Raw genomic sequence first — 26,104 nt, forward strand, 5'->3', positions numbered from 1 at the left:
GAGTCCGGGCAGGGACAGATCCAGTCTGCGGTGTCCGCCCTTCTCTCCTGTAAGGAGAGGGCCGCCGGTGGAAAAGTCCCAGAGAGACCCGCAGATTGGCGAGTTGGCGTGGCTCTTGGTTTATAATCTCGACCCCATATATTTAGCTTCCTGGAGGTCTGGGGACTTGGTTGATCCACTGAGTTAAGGAGGCGGGTCACGCTTCCTAGAAATTTGGATTCAAAGTCCTCAGGTAGTCTAGACCCTGGTGGGCCCCCGTCTGAGTATACCCTCTCCCTGTCCCCTCTGCTCTCCTGCCCACTCCATTCCATCCCCCCCACCCCCACTCCCAGACCTTCCCACCTTTGAGCCTTTGTGCTGTTCCCCTGTAGAAATTCTACCCTTTGGGAAAGGCTTCGACCTGCCAGGCTTGTAGCTCTCAGAGCAGCAATTTGCCCATCTAAGCATTTGCCAGTATTTACCGTTGGTATCTTTAACTCACTCAGCCACTCAGCCTTTGGGGGAACATTTATTGAGTGCCTACTATGTGCCAAGGGGAACCAATGTAGAACATAAACACAGGATTCCTGCTTTCAGGGAACTTACAGCCTGGTGGGGAAGGTAGAGAATAATCAAATAATCACATTAAAAACCAACACATTAGAGAGGTGCCTGGCACCCTGTTGGCCTTTTGCAGGTATCTGGTGCATAAATACATCTGTCATCAATGCTATGAAAGAGAAAATGGTATGTGGAGTACAAGCAGGAGTTAACAGGTGAGTGGGGGAGGAAGAGCATTCCAGATGCGCTAAGTCCCTATCATAGGAAGCCATGTGGCTGAGAGAAGGACATAGAGGCCAGTGTAACTGGAGCAGAGAGACAGGGAACACAGTTCAGAGTAAGGCTGAAGAGACAGACAGGCCAAGCCAGCAAAGCCTTTAAGGCCTTGGACAATTTTGACTGTAGCCCAAGAGCCATGGGCCACCAATGGAGACTTTCAGACAGAGGTAACCTAACCAGCTTGTATTTTGAGCAGTTGATTGGAGGACCAGATGAATGCAGGGGTGCCAATCAGGCTATGTCTAGAGTTAACTGGGTTTGGGCTGCCTCTCCATTATAGTGAGTGCCCCAAGTCAGGATCAGTGCCTGGTACCCCTCTGAAACCACACACACACACACATACAAACACACACCCCTACACACACACACACACACGCACATGCACAGAGCCTAGGCCAGGAGTGCACAGAAAAGTTACCCAATACACATTTTTTACATTGATTTGAAATCAGTTATCCAGCAACATTGAACCCACCAGTTTATGTACACAGGGCCCTGGGGGCCTTGGGAAGCACTGGGTTGGGGAAAAGGAACACAGACTTCTTGCTGACTGTGTTCCCATGATAGAACCTGGGAGCCAGGCTCCCATCTCCTCTCCATTCACTTCTTCTATTAAACTGTTCATATTCACGGCCGGTCAGTCCCCTCCCTGCCCCTGGCAGGGTACAGTGGGCTCTGTCTTCAGCCTCGAGCAGCAAAGAACAGGTATGCTGACTTCTGCACACCATCTTGGCTCCTCAGCGGTCCTGGCGCCGAACTGGGGGTGAGGGGGGATGCCGTACTGGAGGTAAGTCATAGTGTACGGGGATGTGGCTGTTCTTGGGGGAGTCGTAGTGTCCAGGAGGCAGGCCCGGTGGCAGTGGGGGCTGGGACCCCAAAGAGTCTCGGTCTGGAGACAGAGAGGGGAGACAACAGAGAGGGAGGTGACTCCTCCCCTTCCCACCACTCTCCTCCCTTCTCCAGCCTCTTCTGCCCAAAGACGGATGAATGGTGCCTGGCTATCCGCCACTTTGTGCAGCTCCTCAGCTGCCAGTGGGGGAGGCCACCTCAACCTGCCCACTTCACAAGATAGGAAGACACTCTGTCACCTGCCTTGTTCCCAGCTTTTCTGGGTATCAAGTTTACAACTCAGGTGCTGTAAAACCACCATTTCAAATCCGTAGCGCTGTGAGGTGGGTACCGCCACCTACAGGCTCTAAGAGGCAGTATGACTTCCCAAACATCACCCTTGGTTTGAGCGGAAGTCTGACCCCCAAAGAAGCCTTTCCTGATAGCTCAGTGGTAAAGAATCTACCTGCCAACGCAGGAGATGTGGCTTCGATCCCTGGGTGGGGAAGATCCCCTAGAAAAGGAAATGGCAGCTGACTCCAGTATTCTTCCCTGGGAAATCCCATGGACAGAGGAGCCTGGTGGCTACAGTCTACAGGCTTGCAAAGAGTCGGACACGACTTAGCGACTAAACAACAACTGACCCCAAAGACCTTGCTCTTGCTACCACTTCATGCCACCTCCACATTCTTGTCCCCTGTCCCTTCTCTTTTCCCACGTCCCTTGTCCCTGTTCTCTCTGCTCCAGTGGAAAAGGAGGGCTCACCATGGACCAGAGGGCTGGGCTGCTCATAGGTACCACTGTCTCTCTGTGGCTGAGGGTGTCGCCGTCTCTGGCTGTCGGGGAGCTGAGGAAGCTGCCTGGGGGGAGACCCTGAGGAAGGGCCTTTCATCTCCACGTAGCTGCTCTCCCGGGGGCTCCCTAGCAGGCTGGGCAGGTCCCGGATGGTGGCATAGGGGTTTTCACTGCTCAGGGAAGCCATGCTGGCCCCCAGCCCCTCTTCAGAGATGGGTCCTAAAGATGGGGGAAAGAAGTCAAGCTCGGTGGAGGCACTGGCTCCTAAACTCCAGGCCAGCACCCCCCACCCCCCACCCCGTGCGCTCACCTTTACTGTAGAATGGGCCAGGGCCATTACTGTTGCTGTAGCTACAGCTGTAGCTTCGGTCCAGGTGGCTACTACCTAACAAGGAGAAAGCAACCCGCAATCAAGCCCCTGGTCCCCACCCCAGGGTCCCCTCCTCTAGAACTGGGGCCCGGAACCCCTTCTCCAGACGTGTGCACTCAGATGGAGCCAGATGCTGGGCTGCACACATCCACCCTCACCAAAGGCCTTGGCCCCCAGGCTTCTACCTCTGTCCAGAGGCCCTGGCGGGGGCTCCCGGCGGTGCTTCCAGTCTGCAGGTAGCGTGGCATGGTTATCAAGTCCGTGGGCTCCACCTGGTCTCTCAGAGGCCTGAAGGCTGGCAAAGAGCTGACTGCCTGGAACCTGGCAGGGGAGGGGTGGGACAGGGAGAGGAACACGCAGAGCTGGAGCTCTCTGGAGACCCAGAGCTGCACCCACCAGGCACCCACGGTGCACGCCCACCCCTAGCACTGACCTTCTTAGCGGGTGGGGGGTTCGGTGAGCACTGTGATAGGGTGTGGTAACTGGGGTTGGAGTAGTAGTGACTGTAGCTCGGAGGGACATCTGCACAAACAGACACAGGTGTGGGGTGGCCTGCCAGGTCAGACACAGGCCTGGGCCCAAGACAGCCATTCTGTCCCAGGAGATCCGTAATCGGCCTCTCTGACCTCCCTTCCTCTCTCCAGCTCCCCACTTCCCATCTCCTAGGTCCAGAGAGGGATGCAGAAGCCCCGCATCCCATCTGCCCTGTGCCTAAGAGTCAGCCACGCATGTGTGTCCCGCCCCCAGGCCAGCTCACCTGGCATGACATACTCAGAGCCATCCAGTCGTCCACTGCTGTAGGCCACTGCCAGGTGCTGGTGCTCCTTGCCTTTTTGCCAGTGACGGTAGCCAATGAACAGCGCCACCAGGGCCACCACCAGGGATCCCAGCACTGCGATGCCAATCACTGCCCCGAGCGAGTTATAGGCCACTGGAGAGGTGGGCATCATGGTGAACGGCTCCTGGCTTCCTGTGTGGGATGGAGTGGCTGCTCAGGACAGTGTCTTGGCCCTTTTGGTGAGCTTGGGATGTACGGATGGGAGAGGCCCCAGTAGGAAGGCAGGGTGATACAAGAGTTCCACCTAGTGGAGACCTGGACAGGTACCTCTGTCCTGGTTCCCTGGGGACAGTGCAGAGGCAGGGGCTAGATGAGAACTCACCGATCCTGCAGGGGGCACCACTGTACCCTGGAGGACACACACAGGCCCCAGTCTCCGGGTGGCACCTCTCTCCAGGACCGCACTGGCATGGTTGGGAGCAGTTGGCACCAAACATCCCCGGAGAACAGCCTGGGAGAAAGTGGAAGAGGAGATCAGAGAGGCAAGGGAATGGCAGTCCCCTCCTCAGGTTAGGGCTGGTGGTCGGGGCATGGAGTTGCCCTTCTGTTGGTACCTTCCAAGCAGAGATGTCCGGTCCAGCCCGGGGGACAGAAACAACTCCCATCCTGGCGGTGGCAGGTCCCACCATGGCGACACTGGCAGAGCTGGGCACAGTTGGCTCCCCAGTGTCCCAAAGGGCATGCTGCAGGAGACAAGGTTGGAGCCTGTCTGGCGGGCAGGGTCAGCATCTCCTGGGTGAATTCTCAGTCCCCAGCATCGCTGAAGCCTTCCACTCAGCTTTGGTCTCCCCAGAGACACCAAGGCTTCGAAGGGTATCTACACACTGATGACTCACAAACGCGTATCTGCAGCCGTGTCTCTAGGCTGAATTTCAGACCCATGTGCCCAGCTGCCTGCCTAACCTCTGCACTTGCCTGTCTAACAGCCTTTCAAAATAATGTGATCAGGGCCAGACAACCAAAGGCTTCCAAACTACCCTACATCGCTTAGCTCTGGACTTTTTTTTTTTTTAATGAAAGAGAGAAGTAAATGCTCACACTATTCAAGGCATAATTTTTGTGTATATGATACTAGCAGATAATCTAATAGTTCCTGAATTCTATGGAAAAAGTCATCTCCAAGATCACTTCCCTCTACCCTGTCCATCTTTTCCATGGTAACTGCTTCTCATTTTCCCTTTTCAAAGTTTGCTTTATTCAGTTTTTTGGACTAATCTTTTCCATGATGTTCTTCATATGTTTATATGGGAAAGAGGCCATTATAAATAAATAAAAAATAAATTGGCAATGCAAAAAAAAAAAAAATGTCCAAAACTGAGCTTATGGTTTCCCCATTTTTTCCCATGCAGAAGGGCAGGGAACTTTTTTCCCTGACCCGTTCATTGCTGCATCCTGAGCATCTAGAACAATACCTAGCATATAGGTGATGCCCAATAAATATCTGCTTATTGTGTTTATATCAGTGACTGAATCAAGGTGGGCCCAGAGGCTTTTATACCCAGGATCAGGGGAATGGAAGCCTCTTGGTCCTCAGCCCATCCCCTTGGCATGCACTCACACACAAGCCAACACGTACGTTGAGAGCAGTCAGGGCCGGTCCAGCCAGCCAGGCAGTAGCAGGTCCCATTCGAAGGGTGGCAGGAGGAATGGTTGGCACACTTGCAGGGCACACAGCGTTTGCCATAGCGGCCAGGCTGACAGGCTGGGGGAAAGGGGCTCGTGGTGACTGGGGGCAGGGGCCAACCCTCAGTCAGCCCTTGACTCCACCCTCTCGCTCCCTCCTTCCTGCTATGGTCACCAGCCCATAGACTGGAGTCAGCACAGGAGACCAAGAAGGGAAGAGGGGGGGCTTCTGGCATCTGACACTGGACTGAAAGGCAGGGGGAGGGGAGGGAGCCTCACATTTCTGGCAGAAGGGGCCTCGGAATCCGGGTGCACAAACGCAACTGCCATTCTTAGGGATGCAGGTGCCCCCGTTCTTGCAGGTGCAGGCGTTGCTACAGTTGGCTCCCCAGAAGCCCTCAGTGCAGGGCTGGTGGCAGCGGGTACCTGTGAGAGGGGTAGGATGAGTCTGGCCTGTGTCCCCTCTCCTCATCCATAAGGATTCTCTGCACACATGTCCTGTGGGATACATTCCCCCAACTCCAAGGTAAGCCTGGGGCCTGCCCACCATAAGGCTCACCTGTCCACCCAGCCTGGCACTGGCAGTGTCCATGAACAGGATCGCAGCCATCGGCATGGTCACAGTCACAGCGACTGGCACAGCCTTCACCAAACTGTCCCTTCTTAGAGAGGGAGTGGGGGGTAGGACAGGCCAGTAAGCTGGGGGATGTGGTGCCCTCCCCTCCACCCAGGCAGGCAGGTGGTTGTACACTTACCGGGCAGGGGAGCTGGCAGTGGGTCCCATGCCACCCAGGGGTACAGGTACAGGCTCCAGTCTGGGGGCTGCAGGCTGCCTCATGGGCACACTGGCAACTGGCATTGCAACCGAAGCCCCAGGTTCCAGGCGGGCAGGGCACAGAGCAGTTACCACGCTGCCAACCTGGAAGAGGGACTTGTAGGTAGGCATGGGGACCCAGCTGCCCTCCTGAGCAAGCACACACTGGCCAATGACTGTGCCAGACTCTGAGCTACCAGCACAGGGTGGGGATGGGTGTGCTCATGGCCGCATAGGAGACAAGCATATGAATAGTTGGATGTTGGACAGAAGGCTGAATAACCGTAGGGGATGCACCACCCCCTTCTGGGTCTAGGTTGCCTCTTTTGCCAAAAGAAGGGGGTTGGCAGCAAACCCAAATGCTTACAAAGGCCCCATTAAGTAACTAAATGTGTTCTCCAGGTAATGTGTAAGACAATAGGGAAGAGTGGGTACTGGAGACTGGGACGTTTGTTAAATATGATGGAGAGCTAGTCAAACAAAACATGTGTGTCAGAACCCAGCCCTAAAGACTGCCAACGGGCCACCCCTGGTAGATCTCCTGGCGCCGGCATTCTGTGATTCTGTATGACTGAGGATGAGGAACGTTCAGTGAAGAGATGCCTCTGGCCTGGGCTTTTAAGGGCAATTGGGATTTTTGTGGTTGAAATAAAAGCAAAATGGATATTCCAGGAAGGAAGTAGCCTGGTTACTTTCCTGCCGTCCAGCTGCTGCCCAGTGATTCCTCCCTTACCCTGCAGCCTCTCCCCTACCCTTGGCCTGCCCCTGCACTTGGACTCTCCCTTCTTCCCATGGCCCCGCCCCCAATCGCCCTTCCAAGAGCCCCCAACCCAGTACCTTCCTTGCAGACGCAGGCGCCGTCGATGGGCGAGCAGGCGATGGCATTTTCGCAGGAGCAGCGTGCGGAGCAGTTGACTCCGTAGGTGTCAGGGGGGCAGAGGCTAGCGCAGTGCGGTCCCTGAAAGTGGGGGGTGGGTGGGCGCACTCATGAGAGGGGCGGGCGGGCTCCCCCGGCCTCTTCCGCACCTCCCTCGCGGCGGGGCTCGCCTCACCGTGTAGCCGGGCGCGCATCGGCAGAGGCCGCTGTCGGGCTGGCAGACGCCGCCGTGAAGGCAGAGGCAGTGCTCCTGGCAGCCCGGCCCGTGCGTGTCCTGCGGGCAGCTCTCGTTGCAGTGGAGGCCCGCCCAGCCCGGTAGGCACGAGCACTCCCCGCTCATCGGATGGCAGCTACGGGCGGAGGGCGGAGGCGCGGGCGCAGGGCGGTCTGAGCCGGGTCCGCAGGCCGACCTCCCCCCCTACCGCCCCCCCCCACCGCCTCCGCGTGGTGGAAGCCGAGCCTCGCGGGGTGGAGGGGTAATCAGGGAGGCTCGGCGCCGTCCCGAGGGCGGTCCCCTACATCCCCGTTCCCGAGGCCCCGCCCGGTTCCCCTCTGTCACATCTGTGTCCCCTCCCTCCCAGGATATGCCCCCCGTGCTTTTCGTGACTCCGGTGGCGTCAGCACCGAAGGCCTCTCCCACTGGCCTCCTGACCCCTTGACCACAGCGTCCCACAGCCTACCTGAGGCTGTGTTCCGGGTCGCAGGTGCAGGGCACCTGGCAGCTGAGGCCATAGAGGCCGTCGGGGCAGAGGCGCTCGGCGCAGCGGTCCCCAGTGAAGCCGTGTTCGCACAGACACGCGCCGTTGGCCGGGAAACAGCGGGCGCCCGGGGCGCAGTCGCACGTCTCAGCACAGTCCTGCCCGAAGCGGCCCACCGGGCACTCCTCGCGGCACCTGGTCGCCTCGGGGGAGTGAGCCTGGCAGACGCTGTCCACAGCCGCCCTCGCACCCCTCATGCCCGGGCTAACACCACTCACCGGTCCCCCGTGTATCCCGCAGCACAGCGACACTGCCCGGTGAATCGGTCGCAGAGGCCTCCGTTGTGGCAGCGACATTCCTGGGAGCAGTTGGGTCCATGGAAGCCCTCAGGGCAGGGCAGGGAGCAGATGGTGCCCTGTGGGGGGTGAGAGGTCAACAGAGCCCCAGGAGCCCAGCTCCCTCCCCATGGCCAGAGGCCCCACCAATACCCTATACCCGCCAACACTCAAATCTCTCCAGGGCCCCCACAGCCTACTCACCTCACACACATCCCTCTCAGAAGCCCTGGAGAGAACCACCCACAGAATTCATACCCACAGGCCCCCTTCATACCATCCAGCCAGGTGGGCAGCTGCAGGAATCCTGGGAGGCCTGGAAGACTCCCCCATTTTGGCAAGGGGGAGTGCTGGGGCAGGAGAAGCCAGCACTACTCGGTGAACAGGACACCTCGCAGCTGTTGAACAGAGGGAGTGAGGTCAGTCTGTAAACAAGCAGTACCTACGGAATTCCCCCTTTGCCTCCCAGGCTCGGTCAGCCACACACAGGCCCTCCGGACCCCAGGGTTCAGTGAGCCACACCCACCCATCCCTGTGGTGTCTCATCCCCCTTCCCTGTTGGGTAGGGCAGGGATCAAAAGTTTCCAGGACTGGAAATGGCAGGGACACACAGCCCCATCAAGTGGGACAGAGTGAAGAGCCATGGGTGGTCTGTCTGCTCTCCACATGCCCTCCATTCCACCTTTGCTCATGCTGGTCTCTCTCTGGGGGGAACATCTCTGCCTGCCATAGTTTTCATCCCAAGGGCTCAACTCTGGAGCTCCTCCATGAAGCTGGATCTTTGATCTCCAACTACATGGATGGTCTCCTTCCTGTGACTCCCCAGCACCCTCTGCACCCTGCCTTGCAATAGGTTCTCTGTGACTGTCTCAGCCCCATCTGGGACATACTTTCACACAGACTCTGGCTCATGTTATCTTCACAGCAGCCCTTTGAGATGGACCATACTGCTCCCATTTCATAGAAATCAAACTCGTGAAGAGGCAGTAATGTGTTCAAGGTTGCTCCACCAGGGAACAGCAAAGCTGGGACCAGGATCTTGGCCTCTTGGTTCCATCCCCAAACTGAGGATCCTGAGTCCCCTGGTATCCCCATATATGCCCGTGCATCCTGTGTCTGCAATCCCGTTAGTGTGCGTTCCTCCCGTTACATACCTGGGTCCAGTTCTCTCTGGGGGGCAGAGGCAGGCTCCGGTCTGGGGGTTACAGGGTGCCCCATGGCACTGGCAGCTGAACTGGCAGGCAGGGCCATAGTGGCCAGGGGAGCAGGGCTGAAAGCAGTGCGGGGGCTGCAGGCCAGAGGGACAGGAACATGCCCCACTCTTGGGGTCACAGGAGCTGCCGTTGCCGCAATTACAGGGCTTGTCACACTTCGGTCCCCACACTCCTGGCGCACAAGCTGGGGGATGAGAGGGTGCAAGGGGGTCACCAGGGGTCTTGCCCCTCCCCAGCTCCAGTTAGTTCCAGTCTCTGTCTCCTGGTCCCCATACATGCCCCCATGCCCGGTTTTGGCCCATCCCCTGCACCATACCCCTAGAAGAGGCAGCTGGCTGCAGTGGGACTCTGCTGGGTGGTTGCCTTGGGGTCCTAAGCACCTGTGCCCTGGTAGGGAGGGTGTGCCTCCTTGGAGGCACAAAAGGACTCGCCCTGCAGTCACCAGCCACTCACCACTGGAGCAGTCGTCACCCCGCCAGGCTTGCACACATTGGCACTGATTGGGTGCCACACAGCGGCCATGGACACACTCCTGAGCACAAAGCGCTGGGGCAGAGATGGCGGTTGGGGTGAGAAGATGCTTCCATTCCTGCCCTACCCACCTTTTATCCTCTGAAGCCCAACCCCAGCTTCCTCCCACACCAGGGACCTGGAGTTAGCCTGCCAAGCAGCATTTCAGCCTCTCAGACTGAGAGTAAGCAACTCAGGTCAGAGCATGCCATGACCTCAGGATTCTGGACTCCCTAGCTCCTTTCTGTGAACTTCTCAAAGCACCGTGTTGGGAAACGAGGGTGGGGGTGAGGTTCCTCACATAGGAACCAGATATGGATGCTGTCCAGAGAGGGGTGGGGGGTGGTCAGGCTGGGTAGGAGTCTCTGTAGGGGGCTGGTGATTGTCCAAGCTGAGGAAAGGGGAGAGAGAGCGAGCAGGCTCCACTCTGGAGATTTCAGGGTGCTGGGGACAGGGGACAGGAGAGACTGGACAGCGACAAGTCAAAACAGATAGGGACAGGAAAAGTCAGAGAGAGAAGCAGACACCGAGCCCGGAGACACAATGACAAAGAGACCCAGGCAGCCCCAAGACAGAGATGCGGAGCCAGAGATAGCTGACGGACTTGGAGGAGTGGGAGAGATATGGGGTCAGCTAGAGACAGAGGGCTGAAGTGGCAGCTTTGTCCCTAGAGACAGACAGGGCCAGGGAGGGGGAGGGCAGAGGAGTAGCCCCACCCTGGTGGGAGCAGGGAAGGACTAGGTGGCCTAGGCTCTTCCCGTTCCACAGCCCCACCCGGGACTCACGGACACAGGCCCCGCTGCTCTCATAGAAGCCCCGGCAGCACTGCAGGCGCATTCGGTGTTCCATCTTCACCACCTGGCGGTACACGGTCCGGTAGACAACACTGGGGGAGACCCAGAGGTGGCCCTCAGTCTCCCCTGCAGAGGCCCTGGCTTCCACCCCTCCACAGTGTGGCACCGGGAGGGCCTGGGGCACCTCCCAATACTCTACACTGGGGGAGCATGGAAAGAACATTCTCTCTTTGCCCCCCACCCAGCCGCACACCCACGCACCACACCACACCTGCACACCCAAACATACACACCCCACACAGTGCACCTTGAGCCCAGATGCTTCCTCTGAATTTTGAAGGTTCTGAGAGAAGGATGGGAGTGCAGAGGCCCAGGGCCTGGACAAAGGCAGCTACTCTGGCAGCCCACCTGCCCATGGAGGGGGTCGGGTACTCACGTGGGCCGGGGACAGGTGTGCGGGCTCTCCCAGGGCCGGTCGCAGGGCTCTGAGGGGAGCAGGCTGAAGGGGCGGGAGTGCGACTCCTTGGTAGTGGTGGTGAAACTGTAAGACAGGAATCAGGGTTGGGGCCCAGGGCAGGGAGAGACTGAGCTGGCCCCAAGGGGCAGGGGTGTGGGGGCTGGGCCACAGTGGGGAACGTTTAGATTTGTTCCTCCAAGCCTAGGATGGAGCCCCATCCTATCGTCCTTAGATCTAGAGGGATCCTCCCTGAGTTGGAATATTCCTGGGAATATGCCATTCCAGCCTACCATTTTCCACCCCTGCCACCTGGCCTCCTTCTCCCTACATGGGGAGATTGAGCTGGAACTGACTTCTGGGCCCAGAGGATGGAGATGGGTTGAAGCACTTGTCGGCAAATCTGGCCTTGTTCCCAGCACAGTCCCCTTTGCTCTCCCTGGGCGAGACCCTCTGCTTGCCCCATAGTGAATAGCTCCTACCCTGTGCTTTGTCCTGCAGCCAGCCTCACACAGGGACCAAGGAACCGGGACAAAGAGAGGACAGGGTCAGAGCTGAGATGGAGAATGAAACAATCAAGATGGGGATAGAGTCAGAGCATCCCACTGAGGGAGAAGAGGTAATAGAAGCAGAAATAGGAAGGAAGTGAGGCTGGAGAGACGGAGGCGATGAGGAAAGAGGAGCCCGGGGGGAGAATAAGGAGCAGGGGGCTTGGAGCCCTCAAGGTGCAGCAGGGGCCCTCTCTCACCTTTCCCAGAAGCTGCAGGTGTTGGGGTCCTTGGGGTTGAGGGTGGCAGCCAGCCCCAGCTCCAGGGCCAGGAGAAGGAGGGCCCGCAGGGGTGGTGACATTGCAGGGGCCTGTGACAGGGCCAGGTGCGGAGCAGGTGAGGGGCACTGTAGCCACAGACCTGGAGGAGCAAGTCTCTGCAGAGACAGAGCCAGGCTGAGAGAGGAGATGAGGCTGCTGCCTCTGGTCCTCTGAGCCCTGCTCCCCGGGCTCCAGCTCTTATTCCTGACCGGGTGGAGCACTGCCATGCTCCTGAGTCTTTCTCACATGGTTTCCTCTGTCTGGACATCCTCCTCTCATTCTTCACCTTGAGCACTCACCTTTCAAGGTCTAGCCCAAGTATCACCCCTCTTTCCTTGCCCTGCTCCTCAACTTCCACTGGCAGACAGCCCCCACCCATTCTTTCAGGGACCCCCAGCACCATTCACCCACATACTGCTGTTCCAGTGCCTGTTCCCTGACCATGACTTCTGGAGGCAGGGACCTATGCGTGAATTCCCAGCCCTCAGCCCAGCCCCTACCCGGGGTACCTGGATATTGTACCAAGGTTCCCTGGTGGCTCAGACAGTAAAGAATCTGCCAGCAATGCGGGAGACCTGGGTTCGATCCCTGGATTGGGAAGATCCCCTGGAGGAGGGCATGGCAACACACTCCTGTATTCTTGCCTGGAGAATCCCCATGGATGGAGGAGCCTGGCAGGCTATGGTCCAGGGGGTCACAAAGAGTCAGACACAACTGAGCAACTAAGCACAACACAGTGAAATAGGAGCCAATGAAGGGAAGTTATAAGAGAAGCTGGCCTGGGCTCAGTTAGGGAAAGAACTTTCCAACAGTTGAAGCAGTTCTGTGACAGAATCAGCAGCCTCGAGTGGTGAGCTGAAGGTAGGCAGCTTCCTGCCTACCTGTCCCTGAAGGTAGGCAGGCAGAGGCCAAAACCACCCAGTTTGGGGGCTTCCAGCAGTTAGGGGCTTCCTGTTGGGGAGGAGTAGGACTGGGTCCCAGTGACCCTGAAAAAGGCCCCTCCCACCACTAGTGTGCTGGCACAGCTCCTACTGTCTCCTGAGAACCAATGGTGACTTCTCTTCCCAACTTCTTGATCAGTGCTGTCACATTAGTAGTTTGAAACCAAGCATGGGGGGATTATTTACACCACAGAAATCGGCAAACACCACAAATCGGGGCCAACACCCCTCCCCACCAGAGCCGGTTGTTAAAGCCATGCCAGCACACCCCTGCACCCAACTCTAGGCACTGTCACCGAGGAGGTCCCCAACCTGACCTCGGACTTAAGAAGAAGCCCCCAGCTCCCTGTGACCACCCACCCGTCATCTGGAAATGGGCTCCTCCCTCTCTCCTCCACGCCTGGCCTCACCCGGTGGGTGGGAAGCGGCTCAGGACCTCAGAGGAGTCTGTTCTGGCTCCTGAGCTCAGGAGCAGCTGAGCCCCTTGAGCAGCCACCCCCGCCTCTGGTTTCAGATTCTCTGTTCAGTGTTCCTAAAACTTGCCCTGGCTCCCTCCTCTACACCTCCCTGAGGCACCCACATCTGCTTATAATTTTCCCAGGAAGAGAGAAAGGTCATGGTAGCTGGCCCCTTCCCCCTGAGTATCTCTGGAATGCCTGCCACCAGCCCCACCCCAGGCCCCCCACCCACACACTCCTGGGGTCCCTAGCAGCAGCTGCTCTCAGCTCCCATCAATCTCCTAAGGATGCTCCCCACCGTGCATTAGGCCCCACCAGTAAACCCTCCAGCGGTCTGCTCACCACCCTCTCAGCTACAGGGCTGGTCCACCTCTCCTCCCCAGGCAGCCATCCCACCACAAATGTCTACCCACCCCCTCCAGTCTTGCAGAGCTGTAAGGCCCTCCCAGGACTCTGGTTAGGGGCCCCATCACAGCTCCCCCAGGGCAGATCTCCCACCTCTAGTCCTCTCTGTGTTCTTCCCGGCCAACCTCAGTCCCCAAGTAACTCACCAGGCCTCTATGGCATCCTGGGGCCTGAGAAACAGGTGAGCCAGGGACAGGGTGTCACGGTCCTCAGGCCCCAGGGCCTGGGGACATCCAGAGAGGATCCTGGGGGGCCCGGTGCTCAGGATATGGAGCCTGAAAACAGGAAATAGAGCCCAGCTAGAATGTGTGCATGTGGGGAGGGCAGCAGGGATCATGATTGCGGGCTGAGCATGGGGTGGCTCCATCCTCCCACCACCCTGAACTCGGAAGGTAGGATGGGGAGAGGTAGGGGGAGGTCCAGAAGCCTCCTTCCCAGCCCACTCTGAGGGGGTGAGAGAGGGACCCAGCCTGGCCTCAGAGAGCCAGGCTGCAGTCAGGAGTGTCCTTCAGGTGACCCCCACAGTCTGACCCCCCACCCACACAGCCCCCCCCCCAGCTCCCTCCCCAACAGATTTGGCTCCTTCTCCCAAGGTTCCAAAACTACACCAGCTCTCCTCTGGCCACGTCCCCAGCCCCTTTGTCTGGTCCCAGCCGACCTTCTCCCCACTTCTCCCTCAAGTATGCTTGGCAGCAAGCCCAGGGACAGGACCCCGAACCCTCCATACATCTCCCCCTGTTCACCTGTCAGTTGGTCCACATTCCCCTCTTCCTGGAGCCTGGCCTGGGGTCCCATCCTCCAACTGGAGCCCAATCTGCCTGGATGGAGGGTCATCACCATTGTTTCTGGGTGAGCCTCATCTCCAGCCATTCAGGGACCCCCCACTTCACCCCCAGGCTTCCCATGGCCTGGATCCATCCCCACAGCTCAAGGCTGCAGTGAGGTAGACAAGACCTGCAGCACAAAGGCTCCAGGAGGTGAAGCGGGGTGGGGGCTTCCCTCCCAGAGAGAGAAAGTCCTTCCTTTCACCTACATCAGCCCCCTCCCACCGGCTACCTCCTCTTAACCAAATTCCAGAGGAAACTGTTCAGGGGAGCATGTGGCGGTTTAGTCACTAAGTCATGTCTGACTCTTGGAACCCCATAGACCATAGCCTACCAGGCTCCTCTGTCCACGAGATTTCCGGGCAAGAATACTGGAGTGGGTTGCCATTTTCTTTTCCAGGGGATCCTCTCCAGCATTGCAGGTGGATTCTTTACTGACTGAGCCACCAGGGAAGCATGAGGGGGGCTTAACCCTAATCCTAGGGGGTTGACTCTAATAACTAGAGGGGTGAGGTGATTCTCTTTTCCCAAAGGGCCTCAGGGCAGAACTGGAGTGCAGAGGAGGCCCCAGCTGGTCAGTGGTGGGGCTGGAAGCCAGGGTGGGGTGGGTGAGATCAGTGGGTGGTCCGCAGGGCGGGGAGAGATGGGATGGGGATCCTGGCAAAGAGGGGCAGGGCTTGGCCTCCCCAGCCTCAGCCCCTGAGGAGGGAACACAGGCCAGACCAGGAGTCCCCGCCTGGTGCCCTAGGCTTGTTTACATCTGAACCTCTGTCCCTTAGGGGCTGGGGAGCCTGAGATCCTGGCCCACCCTTCCCCAGCACCTCCAAGCCCAGCAGCACTGGGGTCCATATGCCCCTTCAAGGGGTTTAAGTCAGACAACTACCGGCTCCCCATCTGACCCCAGGGCCTGCACTGTAGGCTCCCTTCTTCTTCCCATACAGATAACCTCCCCCTCAGCCCCCTTTCTCCACTTCACCTCTGGACTGAGGGACCCACACACGTTTCCTCACAACTGCAATAACAATGTGACCCCACGTATCATTTACCACGCTGGCACAAACAGTGGGCTGAACCATTTATATGGATCATCTCGGGTAGAGCTTATGTCAACCCACTGTGGTGAGGAGGGCATGGCAACCTACTCCAGTATCATTGCCTAGAGAATCCCATGAACAGAGAGAGGAGCCTGGGAGGCTACAGTCCATGGGGTCACAAAGAGTCAGACACAACTGAAGTGACTTATCACGCACGCAACCCATGGTGGTAGCTATTGTTATTCACTTTACAGATGAGGAGACAGGTAAGGACAGGGTAAGTCCCCTGCCCGAGGCCACATGGACAGCAATATCAGAGCTGGGATCCAAACCCAGACCAGAAGAGCCCTCCCCCTGCAGTTCCAGTCTCTCCCGAGCCCAGGCGGGAATCCCAGGGGCTTTGCATCTCTTTTTAATAGCCTTGATTATGGCGAGGGGGTGTCTGGAAGGGGCTGGACGGGGGAAGGGGATGGGGGGGGTGCTGCCGCAAGAACTCGATCAGAGGCGTGGGAACCAGGATGTGTTTACAGTCAAGAATGAGCTGACACTTCTCTCTCCTCCACCTCGAGATGCAAAGCAGCTGGGCGCCTGGCCAGGCCTCCGAGTCCCCAGTCCCGCCTGGGAGGGCCCCCCACCATCCCTGCCCTCTTAGCCTCCAGGCCCACGCAGGGCCCAACCCAGCTCATCCTCCCCTGCTCTTCTATTCAGCCTGATCCCCTCTGGTAGGGAGCCCTTCCATCCTCACTGTGTTCCAGCATCTGCTGGAAGGAGGGCAATGGGTCTGAGGCCTCTGGGAAGGGAGTGGAGCTCCTAGTGGACCAGATATGGTCCATTTCTATAGAAGGCAGAAAGCAGGAGTGGGGCTGATGGAAGTGAGACAGAAGGAGGGACTTCCCCACCAGCTCCCTTCCAGCTGCTCTTCTCTGGGAGGTGGTGCAGCAAAAGGTACCCTCTGAACTCTGTAGCCCCTGCCACTCCTGTTCAAACCTGGGTTAGAATCCCAGCTCAGTTCCCTCATCTCTAAAATGGGGAGGATAATAGTACTTCTCTTCATAGGGTTGTCGTGCAGAGTCATAAATGAGTTAATACACACAAAGAGCTTAGAGAACGACATAAGAAGCTCAATGAACAACCACTGTTTGCTATAGCATACTTAGACCCAGTCCTCTTGCACCCAGAGCGGTCCCTTCCCCACTCCACTTGGCACTGTCATACTCTTTGAGTATAAATTCCAGGAAAAACTGTTTCTTTTTTTTTCCTTTTTTCGCTGAAGAGCCCCTAGGATGTCTGGGAATGGGAATAGGGCCTTAGATGCTGACAAAGAGAAAGGATGTGGGGAGAGGAGGGGATCACGCTTCCCCCGAGAACCCTATCCCCCAGAATGATGGGCTGCCTGCCAGGTACGTTTTCAAGCCAAAGGCGGTTGATGAGGCAGGACGCCTGAGTTCTGTTTCCCCCCGCCCCAGCTCTCAGCCTGAGCACCAGCTCCAGCTCTTTTTCTTGTCTCCACTGGCCCCCTCTCCTCTCTTCTCTGTCTCTCTCTTCCCCCTTCACATCTTGGAGACCAAAGTTTCTAGTACTTACAAGCTGTACGACCTCAGGCACATCACTTGAGCCCTGTTGAGCCTCCATTTCCTCATCTGTAAAATGGGAGAACAGCCCTGCATCTCCCAGAGTTCAGTGGGAGCTGGAACTACTGGTTCCAGTAACTATCCTAGAACAGAGCCTCAGACCACAGGCTGCTCAGCAGATGATGCAAGAACAGAATCCCCCAAGTTCTGGCTCTCTGCCTCTTTTTGTCTTTTCTTCATCAGAAACTCTCTGCTTTCTGTTGTTTTTTCTTTCTCCGTCACTTTCTTGGTCTCTTTCTGCCTCTCTCCTTCCTTTTCTGTATCAAAGCTACCATATACAGTTGTGTAGTATGTTCACTGCGCTAGGGAATCTGCCTTCAGGTATGGAGTGGAGGCTGACGCCAGCCACGATCCACACACTGAGCCCTCGTGTCTTAGCATGGTGCCAAGGTTGCCTTGCCCTGTACCGCTCTTGTCTTTCAGGATCTCCTCCATGTCTATCTGTTCTCTGTGCCCTTTCCTGACCTCTCTTTGCCTTGGAGACAGGATGGCTTGGTCCTTCCCACTGAGCAGAGAGATCTGAATCCAAAGACTTCCATCCCCTCCCCCACACAGCAATGCCCTCTGACCCAGCTCTGCCAGCAGCCTAGACTGCTCTGCTCCACGTGCCACTCAGAACACCCGTGTACACACTTGTACACACATGCACAAAGCCCCTCCTACATCCAGCCAAGCCAGGACTCCGGCACGCCAGGCATGTCTGCCGGATGGAGGGACAGGAAGCCTGCACACTCCTCATGCTCCAAAGGCTGGGCGGGAAGGGAGCAGGGGTGAGGGGCCGGCCTTGTGTTCTCTGTGGCTCAGGAAACAGAAGCTAGAGGGTCCTCAGCCCGACCTGTTTACTCATCAGGAAATAGAGAAACTGCAAGAGTTCTGATTCACCAAACATTCACTACACGCCTGCTGGAGGCTGGAGCCAGTCCAGACCCTAACCATCACCCATAGGTATAGTGACTGTCACCCCCATGTCACAGAAGAGACTGGGGAGGGTCTCCGGTAGAAAGACTTGCCCAAGAGCCAGGTGATCAGCAGAGGCACCAGCAGGATTAGAATCTGCTTTAAAGAACAAAGCAGTGGGGGGCGGAGGGGAGGTGACCTCTGGGGTGACCCAGACCAGGGAATCACTCCCCCTGCTCATCGCCACCCCCAGATAACCCCAGAAAGTGCACCTCCACTCTGGCCACTGCCTCTCTCTAATCTCTGTGGCTCCCCAGCATCCTGGGAAAGGGCGCCCAGGGCCCAGGTGGCCAGCCTCTGCTCCTGGGCTCCCATCACACTGGACGTGTCTCTCACCACACGGCCACCTCTGCCCAGGCCACCTCTGGAATATCCAGGTCCTACCCCTCCTTCCAGGCCAGCCTCCTCCAGGAAGCCCCCTCAGTGACTCACCTCCCCTGTTCCTCCCTTTCCTGGGACCTTCCTCCAGGCTCTTAGCACATTCACCACTGTGGCCCAACAGAGCTCTGGGTTGTTCCCCAATTCTTCCCTGAGGCCAGCTTCAAGCAGGACATGGACCAGTTCCCAGGGGCCCAACACTCCTCAAACTCCAGCCAGAGAGCCCAGTGTCCTTCCTCTGGGGCCAGGTGGGACTCACCTAGGTCAAGCCAGGAGTTCACAGCCCCCGGAACCCCTCAAGTCTGATGACATGGTGAGGTAATGGGGACCCCATCCTGTGACTGCCAGCTTGTGAGTGAGGCTGGTTTCCCCGTCAGACTGGGACAGCCTCTAATTCCATTCCTGTCTGAGGCTCTAAGAGTGGACGGGCTGCCCCCCAAATGTTCCCTCATGGCTCCCATCCCATGGTCATTGTATTTTTATTAAAGTCTGTCTTCCCCACTGGAATGGAGCTCTGTAGGGTCAGGGCACTTCTCTGCCTGCCTCATCACCATGTCCCCAGTTCTGGCCAGCACCTACAGGCACACATCCAGGGTGTGTGGCACCAAGTGGGTGGTAACTGAATGTTGTGTGGAGTGGATGGACTGATAAACTCTAAATCCTTTTTGACTTGGGTAGGCTTGACCTTACTTGGTGGGAAATGGGGGAGAGGGAGAGGCTGCGGCTTGTTCCTGGCTCACCAGACACCAGGGCCTCCCTTCCAGGGTCTTTAAGAACCAACATTGGTAAGTCAATGGAAGGTGGAGTTCAGAAAGAACTTCCCAACATTACAAAGTGAAAGGCAGCTCCAGACCGGCCCTCCTGAAGGCAGTGGGCAGGAATTCCTCAGGGCTGGCCTCCAAGTTCCTCTGGGGTGAGGGCATGGGAGTGCAGTGCACTGAGTCACCTGGAGAGGAGGGGGTGTGCCCTTATCCTGCACTTCCACTCAGGGACTACGCCCACCCCTCACTGTCCACACACCTCCTTCCATGCAGACTAGGGCGCAGATGCTACTTTGTGGGGGCGGGCTGGGCGTCCCAAACGGGAGAGGAACTCAGAAGGCTCCATGGCCCAGAGCCCACCTGTGTGCTTGAGGCCTCCATCTTGCCATGTGTGGGTGCTGTGACACCAGTTATCACCCCTATATGGTGAGCTGGATCTTTTCTGTTCATTCTCTCAGTAACCCTAGAAAGAAGGTGCTATTATACTGCCTGTTTTGTCGATGAAGTAATCCCACTTTCACTGCCCAGGGACCAGGTTCAATCCCTCGCTGGGGAACTAAGATCCCACAAGCCATGCAATCCCGCAAAAAACAAATCCCAAAGAGGGTAAGTAATTTTCCCAAGGGCACACAGCCAGTCAAGGGCAGGGTGGGTATGTGGACCAGGTCCATCAAGCTCCAAAGACAAGGCTGCCCCTTGTAGGTCCTTCTTTCCCTGTGATTTCTCTTTAGTCTTTGGACTTTGTCTCTCTTTCTGTTTCTACCTTCTCTACCTCCTTCTTGTTCTTTTTCTCAGTCTCTGCTCTGTTTTTCCAGATATGCTGTGTTTTTCCAAATAGTTCTGCCTGTGTTGTTTTCATCTGTTGGTCTCTGCTTCCACATTTCTGATTCTCTTTATCTCTGTCTTTGTCTTTCTCTCCTTCCCTGTCTCCTCTTGCTCCTCCTGCTAGCTTCTCTCCGATAGGTTAGGTGACTGGACTGGTGCCAACACCCTCCCCAGAGCTAGGATGGGCCCCAGGGCCCCTCATGCACCCCAGGAAGGGTCTTTTTCAAGGCTTCCAAGGCTACTCAAAGGAGGAGTTCGGAGCACTGTGGTGGAGGCCCTGTCTGACCCAAGTCCCCTCTCTAGCGACATGTGCTGGTGGCAGGGAGGCAGACAGCAGCCCAGCGACCAGGTTTCCCAACCGTAGACAGGGCTGCCTGGAGAGCTAGTTTCCTCTTCTGGGAAAGTCTGATAGGGAATGGAAGGGGGGGAAGTGGGTAGTGGAGAAACAGATGCCAACCCTCAACTTCACCTCCGGGTGAAGACAGGAAGACAGAGGGGAGCCTGGTCAAACCAGCTCCAAGGTGGCAGGGAGGGTAGCCCCAACTGCAATGGCAAGTTTGCTGGGTAGGCTTTGGGAAACCGCAAAAACGGGAGAGACAGCAGCAGGGGACAGATGGCTAGAGAGAGGAGAGCGGTCCCACACCTTGGCCCCCATATGCCCACCCCAGGGACTATCGCATGGATTGGGATGGGATGGGATTCAGACAGCTCTCTGACCCCCCAGGCCCAGCTTGGGGTTGAGAGCTGACCCCTTGCCCAATCCTGCCTGGAACCGAAGTCTGGCTGAGCCTGGGAGCCTGGGAAACTCGGGCCAGCACAAGCTGTTCCCATCCCCAAGGACTAGGGTCACAGCCCAGCCTCGGGAGAGGCCACTCATAAAAGGCCAGAGCAGGACAGCTGAAAGTTCCCTACTGGAGGCTGGAGATGCGGCCCCCTCTGGGACCCTCCCACCCTCCTCCCCCTCACACACACCAGCCCACAGGGCTTTCTGAGGATCCACATGCCTGAGATCTTTGGCCAACTCCCTACTCCTCAAACCAGCAAAGCTGTGAGCCCCAGGAACCTGCAAACCTGAGTCCCTTCCCTCCATACTCCTCAAACGTTTCTCCTGGTGGGGAGAGGAGGGACACTGTAATAAACACGGAGCAGGCACAGTTCTAATCAGAAGACATGTTTTTGCTCTCTAAACCTCACAACAATCCCATAAGATAGGCACTGTATCTTATCATTCCCCTTTTAGAAATGAGAAACCAAGACACAGGTCCTACAGCTAATAAGGGGACAAGTTGAGATTCGAACCTGGGCAGCCTTGGCTCCAACGTGGGTGCTCTTAACACTAGGCATCCCTTCAGCCAAGAAGAGGGCCTGGTAACGCTTCTCTCTCCAGCCCTCAGAGGGGGCCAGTGGGGTGGTGGCTGCCCCTGGACTCACAAAGTCCCATACAAGGGGCTGGGAAGCGGCCTCATTTGCATGTTATTTACATGCAATTTCATTATGAATGGCAACCCCCAATCCCCTTTGGCGCATCTCCACTGCCCCATCCCCTTCAGGTCTCTCTTCCCCACACCAACACTCCACCCAGAGGTCCCCCAGGGCAGAGTGGTCGCGGGACCAGGGCGGCGCCGTCACTCACCTGCCTCGCGACCTTATTTCTCCGTTTGCTTGGGATGGGGAACGCCCGGGTGGGCCCAGAGGAGGACGGGGCAGGGGTCGCTGCGTGGAGCCCCAGCCCGACTGCGGGAGCGGCGCAGAGGCCGAACTTTGTGGATCGCTGGGCGGGGAGGGGCGCGGAGGGGCGGGGGGCAGGAAGGGGGTGGGAACTCGGGCCCTCGCCAAGACAGGAAGTTTTGACAAGGAAACCGGGAGCCGGGGGAGGGGAGATCCAGAGTGCCCGGGGAGGGAGGCTGTGTAGGGGTGGGACCACCTACACAGGGGAGGCCAAGGGGCGGCGGGGCCGACCTGACAGCCTGGACCGGGTGCAGAGAGGGGGCGAGCACGGGACAAGAGCGGGGTCCCGGCCCGAGTCCCTCCTTGGCTCTTCACCAGCTGTGCAGCCAGGGGGTACGCTGCCTCTCGGGCCTCAGCTTTCCTGTCTGTAAAGTGGGGTGGCGGAGGGAAATCAGTGAGATCGTCTACGTCGGGTACCTTCCCAGTGCGGCCCAACAACTGTTATCTTATTAGAGACACAACCCAGGGATCGACGGGCGCATCCCAGACTGAGAAAGCCGCGTCGGGAAAATGTCTCTCCTCCTCCCTCGCCTGAGGAGGGTGTGATCCTGGGAAGCAGAGTTCCGCGGAGTCTCCGCCTCTGCCCGCCCCTTCGGTCCAAGGCCCCGGCGCTCAGATGCACCGCGCTCGGCGGACTCCGCCCAGACCCGGCACGAGCCGGGCGCCACCTCGCGGCCAGCGCCCGCCTCCGCACAGCCCGCGACTCCCGACCTGGGAGAAGTGCATCGCAGCCGCGGTGGACAATCTGTATCTCACCCTTCTTAGGGCACTTTTCCCTTCTCAGCCTCTGAGAGGACAGAGGCAATTTTCGTCAACAACTAATATTTGTTTTCAACATCGTTAGACCTTTAGGTATGGGTTCATTTAATCCTTAACTCGAGATCGGTTCTATTTACGTGATGATGTTCAGGTAATTAGGACACCAACCAGCAAGTGGCAAAAGCAGGATTTGAACTAAATTCTTTGGTCCGTCTGATTACAGAGCTCTCTCTACAAATCACCGCCCGGAACAGAAAAAGCTACAATAGTTCGGAAAGAGCAAGACAAGTACATTCCTCCTTGGCGACTTCAACTTTATTGAGGTAATATAATTGACATATAATTTTTAAAAATACCCACTTAAAAGTGTTCGATGAAGTTCTTTTACATTTTTATGATGGTGAAATATGTGTAATATAAATTTTATCATTTTAACCATTTTTAAGTGTACAGTTCAATGGCATAAAGTGCATGCATATTGTTCAACCATCACCACCAGCCACTTTCATAATTTTTTCATCATCCCAAACTGAAACTGTGTATCCATGTAACTATAACTCCTCATTCCTCCTCCCCAGCCCCTCTATTCTACTCTCAGCTTCCATGAATTTCATTTGGTACTTCATATAAGTGGAATCATACATTATTTGTCCTTACAATATATATCTGGCTTGTTCACTTAGTTCAATGTCTTAGTTTGATGCTGTTTTGTTTTGGGGGTTTTTATCTGTTTTTGTTTTGTTTTGGCATGCCATGGGGCTTGTGGCATCTTAGTTCCCTAACCAGGAATTGAGCCCAGGCCATTGGCCAGGGCTGTGAAAGCACTGAATCCTAACCACTAGGACTTTCCCAGGGAAGTTCCCCAAGTTTGATTAGTTTTGACAAATGTGTCATCTGTCAAAAACTTTTTTAAAAAAAATTTTCCTCTCTCCAAAACTTCCCTTGTGCTCCTTTGCAGATAGGGTTCCACCAGCTACTCCATCCTCACTCCCCAAAGCCAGCCCTATGAAATCTCTAAACTGCTGTCACTGTAGATTTTTTGTTCTAGAATTTTATATAAATGGACTTATACAATATGCACTCATTCATGTCTGGCTTCTTTCATTTACCATAAATCTTTTGTTCCTTGCTTACCATTGAGTGATATTCCATTGTACAGATATATCACAATTTGTGTCTATACCAGCTGATAGACATTGAGTGTTTTTTTTCAGTTTTAGGCTTTTATGAATAAAGCTACTATGAACAATCATACACGTCCTGTGTGAACATGTTTTCATTTATTTCTGTAACTATTTAGAAGTGGGATTGCTGGGTTATAACAATTATGAATTCTTCCTGTATTCTGGTTTCAAGCCCTTTGTCAAAAATACGTATTGAGAATATTCTCTATCTGAGAGAAAAGCTAGTGTTGTTTAGTATGGTGCTTCGAGTGATGGGAGGTGAAGGGAAGGCTCGGATTGGACAGTGCTGCTCACTTTGGGTGGAGAAGGCAATGGCACCCCACTCCAGTACTCTTGCCTGGAAAATCCCATAGACGGAGGAGCCTGGTAGGCTGCAGTCCATGGGGTCGCTAAGAGTCGGACACGACTGAGCGACTTCACTTTCACTTTTCCCTTTCATGCATTGAAGAAGGAAATGGCAACCCACTCCAGTGTTCTTGCCTGGAGAATCCCAGGGACGGGGAGCCTGGTGGGCTGCCATCTATGGAGTCGCACAGAGTCGGACACGACTGAAGCGACTTAGCAGCAGCAGCAGCAGCTCACTTTGGGGAAAGAAGGCAAGGTTGGATGTTGCTTCTCCTGACTCCGGTGTTACCAAAAGTCTCCAGCAGGGGACAGCAGAAACCAGAGGACAGATCCTGGGTCCGGAGGCCAAAGACCATAGAGTGGCAGTATGTCCGAGGCCAGAGGGGCTTTGAAGGTCATTTGATGGATCACTTTCATGGGGTAAATGGGGAGACAGAGGGCTAGAGAGGAAGAATGTGGGCTCCTCCCTCCTTCACCTGGCTCACTTGTGTGGTGACCCAAGGATGAAAGAGCAGATAACCAAGGAGGGTCTTGGAATGCAGGAATGGAAAAACCAGACATTTATCCTTCCCTCCCCTATGTTGTAACTATTAATGAAACAGTATAACCTGTCTCCCCTCCTACCCTATAGGGAGGAGGTATTTGCCTTACTCTTCCCCCCACCCAGTATACGTGCCTCATCTAATCAGCAAATGACACACAACACCCCACTCCTTGTACCCTGGGTATAAAAGTGGATTAAGGATCCCCATTCAATGTTGGTTCTCCCTTGAGCTGGCCCGCTGTTCTAACAGCGTCTCCCACTCTAATAAACTTTATTTCCCTCTCATTCTGTCTCCTGTCTGGAAAATTCTTTTCCAACATGCACCCGGACCACGACAACTTGTTCTCATCTTTTCACATTCAGCTCGACTATCCTTTCTCTGGGAGCCTTTCCAGCTTCTCCCCATCCCAGTCCTGTATATGAAAGCTTAACTTGCCTCTCTTTTGCTAAACTCTTAGTTCTTCAAGTGCTGGGGCCAGGTTGATATTGTCTTTGGGATCTCAGACCCTGGTACAAAGTAAGTACTCAATAAACTTTAGAGTGAATGGCTGCCACCCTGTGCAATGATCTTCCAAGTCTCTGCACCAACTCTGCCTCCTGGGCCCAGCCCTGTAGCTAGAAGGATGGAAGTTCCCCTGTTGCCTCCCTGGAAGGTACAAGGGAGTCTAAGGTCCTCATTTACCCTTTTGTTCAATAGCACTGGTTTTGTGTTTACCCATTGTTGGGCTGCATCCCACAGGCCTGCAAGCCCTGTAATTTCCCAGCCTCAAGACCAAAGAAAGAGCCCAGAGTTATTGATAAAGGCATCAGTGGTTTAACAGATGGGGGATGTTACACATCTGATGCAAGGTCCTGGAACCACTGGGGATGTGGGGGTGGTTCCAGTTATAAAGGAATTGACGTCAGTTTGGTTCATGGGTTAGCAGGGTAGCCAGCAGAGGGGCTCCCCCTTTTGATAAACTACCACAGTGAAGATAGTTCTGACCTAAAGATTAGAACAATCACTAGCTGGGGCCAGGGATGAGTATGTAACCATTTACTGATTAGGCTCTATGATTAAGAGGGAAGGTCAGTCATAGGAGCAGGACGTAGGTGAAGCAGGGACTGGTCAAGCAGGGGATGTACAGAGAGCAAGAAAATAGCCATCTTGGGTGGCCTGATACTGGCACCTAGTGCCCAGAATACAGAGAAAATGACATCATGATGATGTTGAAGGCAACTACTAGCTTTTATTAAACAAACCCTACTGATTACTAGGCACACTTTAAAGACATTTTCATTTAATAACTTATTAAGAGGAGAAAAGTTTCTCCCCTCAGAGAGCTCACATGCTAATCCAGGAGTTAATTATTCCTTCATTTATTCATGAATAAAGATTCGGTGAGCACCTATTATGCACAGGCATAGGGTCTAGAGATATGAACAAGATAGGCAAAAACCTCTGCCTAAATATGAAAGGGAATAAAATCAAGCTTTCATTCTAGTAGTAGTGCCAGTGAAGAGCTGATAAACAAAATCAGTAAAATCATGATGCATCAGATGACAATAAGTGT

At 55.7% G+C, this 26,104-nt stretch overlaps 1 protein-coding gene across 12 annotated transcripts; it reads right to left on the reverse strand.

The window, feature by feature from the left end:
• Nucleotides 1–495: 495 nt before the first annotated feature.
• Nucleotides 496–21,784, reverse strand: PEAR1 (platelet endothelial aggregation receptor 1). 12 transcript variants are annotated; one of them, XM_081494123.1, is made up of 25 exons: nucleotides 21,625–21,780; nucleotides 14,325–14,399; nucleotides 13,728–13,856; nucleotides 11,718–11,827; nucleotides 10,952–11,056; nucleotides 10,507–10,607; nucleotides 9,665–9,757; nucleotides 9,152–9,395; nucleotides 8,275–8,395; nucleotides 7,941–8,077; nucleotides 7,645–7,857; nucleotides 7,140–7,314; nucleotides 6,925–7,045; nucleotides 6,029–6,192; nucleotides 5,833–5,935; nucleotides 5,553–5,699; nucleotides 5,227–5,352; nucleotides 4,205–4,333; nucleotides 3,973–4,101; nucleotides 3,570–3,782; nucleotides 3,246–3,334; nucleotides 2,998–3,133; nucleotides 2,753–2,827; nucleotides 2,413–2,661; nucleotides 496–1,708 (listed from the first exon to the last, which is right to left on the reverse strand). In XM_081494123.1, exons 4-25 carry the CDS (start codon nucleotides 11,816–11,818, stop codon nucleotides 1,557–1,559), a joined length of 3,123 nt encoding a protein of 1,040 aa, XP_081350249.1. In that variant the 5' UTR covers nucleotides 11,819–11,827; nucleotides 13,728–13,856; nucleotides 14,325–14,399; nucleotides 21,625–21,780; the 3' UTR covers nucleotides 496–1,556. The 12 variants fall into 12 exon arrangements, with proteins under 12 accessions (XP_081350249.1, XP_081350246.1, XP_081350251.1 ...); XM_081494120.1 differs by lacking the exon at nucleotides 14,325–14,399 and having other exon boundaries at nucleotides 11,718–11,893; nucleotides 21,625–21,784; XM_081494125.1 differs by lacking the exon at nucleotides 14,325–14,399 and having other exon boundaries at nucleotides 2,998–3,126; nucleotides 3,242–3,334; nucleotides 11,718–11,893; nucleotides 21,625–21,784.
• Nucleotides 21,785–26,104: the final 4,320 nt, after the last annotated feature.

The sequence above is a fragment of the Giraffa tippelskirchi genome, chromosome 5 (assembly GCF_054371585.1).
Source record: "Giraffa tippelskirchi isolate mGirTip1 chromosome 5, T2T-mGirTip1v1.2.pri, whole genome shotgun sequence".
Lineage (NCBI taxonomy): Eukaryota > Metazoa > Chordata > Mammalia > Artiodactyla > Giraffidae > Giraffa > Giraffa tippelskirchi.

Bases quoted from the DNA above. Each gene is read 5' to 3' on its own strand.
- PEAR1 (XM_081494117.1), bottom strand. From the start codon at position 12,004: ATGGCAGTGCTCCACCCGGTCAGGAATAAGAGCTGGAGCCCGGGGAGC. The intron at 10,608-10,951 runs GTGAGTACCCGA...GGTCTCCCCCAG, and splicing joins CACACCTGTCCCCGGCCCAC to TGTTGTCTACCGGACCGTGT. The intron at 8,396-9,151 runs GTATGTAACGGG...TCTGTTCAACAG, and splicing joins CCAGAGAGAACTGGACCCAG to CTGCGAGGTGTCCTGTTCAC.